Source organism: Cupressus sempervirens, chromosome 1, assembly GCF_028749045.1.
Source record: "Cupressus sempervirens isolate cs-2001-9-10 chromosome 1, ASM2874904v1, whole genome shotgun sequence".
Taxonomy (NCBI): Eukaryota; Viridiplantae; Streptophyta; class Pinopsida; order Cupressales; family Cupressaceae; genus Cupressus; species Cupressus sempervirens.
Genome location: NC_143118.1, coordinates 442,808,927 through 442,811,108, shown reverse-complemented (window position 1 = coordinate 442,811,108; position 2,182 = coordinate 442,808,927). Strand labels below are relative to the sequence as shown.

The 2,182-nt window shown below is 32.7% G+C and overlaps 1 protein-coding gene across 1 annotated transcript; it reads right to left on the bottom strand.

The window, feature by feature from the left end:
• Positions 1-723: 723 nt before the first annotated feature.
• On the bottom strand, positions 724-1,568 carry LOC149578203 (universal stress protein PHOS34-like). Its single transcript, XM_089827792.1, has one exon. The coding sequence runs from the start codon at positions 1,463-1,465 to the stop codon at positions 965-967; it is 501 nt and encodes a 166-aa protein (XP_089683918.1). The 5' UTR covers positions 1,466-1,568; the 3' UTR covers positions 724-964.
• Between the last annotated feature and the right edge of the window lie 614 nt (positions 1,569-2,182).

Sequence of the window (2,182 nt, the reverse complement as noted above, 5' to 3'; positions counted from 1 at the left end):
ACAATGACAAACTTAGTAGTCATGAGTATTTTCATTATAAACAAATTGAATTAAAAAAATTCAACAGCATAAATATAAAATTCTATATAAAATTTATAATGTTTTATTTTGTATGTACTTATTCGTTATATACCCACACTTTACTGATTCTAAGGCACTAACTATTTTGCATTGATGCTTGCTTTCAACAATAACTGCGAATAATTCTTTGTTTGTGACAAAATATTAATAAATTCTTTAAATATTCTATTTCATATTTATTTGTTTGTTATATATTGACACTCTTTTCATTGTAAAGTTGAAACTTGTTTTGCATTGATTTTTACTTCCAACAATGATTGCAAACTTGTATTTTTCAATATGACAAAATATTTATGATTTCTTTTATTTCTAATTTTAAACTTATTATTTATCTTTTATACTTCTTAACTATTGGTTCCATATGCCACTATAGAATTGAGTTGAGTTATCAATATTATAAATTTTAGAAAATGAAAATCAGAATTCGTATATTATTTCATTTCAAATATTAATAAAGCTTTGAATATCAACTATCATTTAAAAGTAAAAACACCAATAACATTAATAATAACTCCTCACAACCACTAAGATATGCCTCTTAAGATGAGAAAAAAAAAACTTTGGATACTTAAAAAGTAAAGGTTCATGCATACATAAAAGTGGTAGTACCAATTTAATAAAAGAATCTCATAATTTAATCAGTTTTTCAGAAGGAACAATACTGAATTATATAATATGGTGAACGTTACATATCAAAAAGTACAGAAAGAAAGATTGGTTTTTTTGGGTAGTCTAATATAAAAGGATAGACATGCATTACCTGCTTGAAATTTTGATCTCTCCTTTAAGAATATGTAAGAGTTTATAAAGAAGCCCATAAAACACAAAATAAACAATATAAACACCAAGTAACAATCTCTCAAGACACACCAAACTTTACCCATCACTTATCCTCCTCCAATTCCAGGCACTGTTGAGGGGTCTTGACCACAGTGACAGGGCATGCAGCATTAGACACAACATACTCACTCACACTTCCCAGGATGGCCCTCTTCAACCTCCCCATTCCTCTGCTCCCCACAACCAAGCAATGAAGCTCAAGATCCTCCTCTGCCCTACAAATCTTGGCTCTTGCATCACCCCAATACACCTTCAAAGCCACCTTCAGATCCTTCTCACTTGCAACCACCTTCAGCTGCTGAAGCACATCTTGACTAAACTTTATCCCATACTTGTTCATTATGCTTGGATCACCAATCTCCTGAAGAGGAACAAGGGGAGCTCCTCCCTCCATCCACAAGGCACCCTCTCCATAATCAGCATCACCGTTCACACTTATCAAGAAGACTGAATCTCCATGCCTTGCAAGATTGCTCAGAGCCCAATTGAGGGCATACTCACTGCCTCCTGAGAAGTCCATGCCCACACCCACATGCCTCTTCATGATTTGATTTGAATACCTAATTCAATCAGAATTGTAGCTACAGATAGTTTTTGGCAGGTAGAAATACTTCTTGGGTGTTATGATTATCTAAAACATGGGATTTTAGAGCTGGATAAATAAGAAACTTGGGGCAACTACTAGTCCAAACCAAACAGTCTCTATGCCTTTTAACTTTCCCTTTTTATCAGCTTCTCAAGGTAATACCAACCCTTCTTCGTCTGTTTGGTTTTTAGCTCTGTGGGCCAAGGCCATTAAACCTGGGAAAGCTTAATTAAACTCTTAGATATGATTGTGGATCTGATAGGAATGCAAGTTTTTAAAGTTTTGTTTTAATATATTTGCTTTCCAAAAGGTGGACAAGTCATATTTTCCATTAACCGTAGACATTGTCTTTGAATAATCTATTCTACGTCCCTAAAACTTGTTGCCCATTCGGGCAAAACAACGTCCATTTGCTGCTTTAGAACAACTCTGATTATTCTATTGAAAGCTTTTGAGATAAAGCCGGCCTGATAAGGTCAATGATGATTTTTTAATATTTGTTTCTGAATATTCTAATTCACGATTTTTAATGAAGCATTGTCAAATACTCAATGTTTTGTTCCCTCTTTAAACGTTTTTTTGACTTTGAAGTTATGGATTCGAATTTAAGATTGTTGTCATCATTATCATATATATTGTTTTTTATTTAGTTTGATATTTGTTTTAATATTTTAT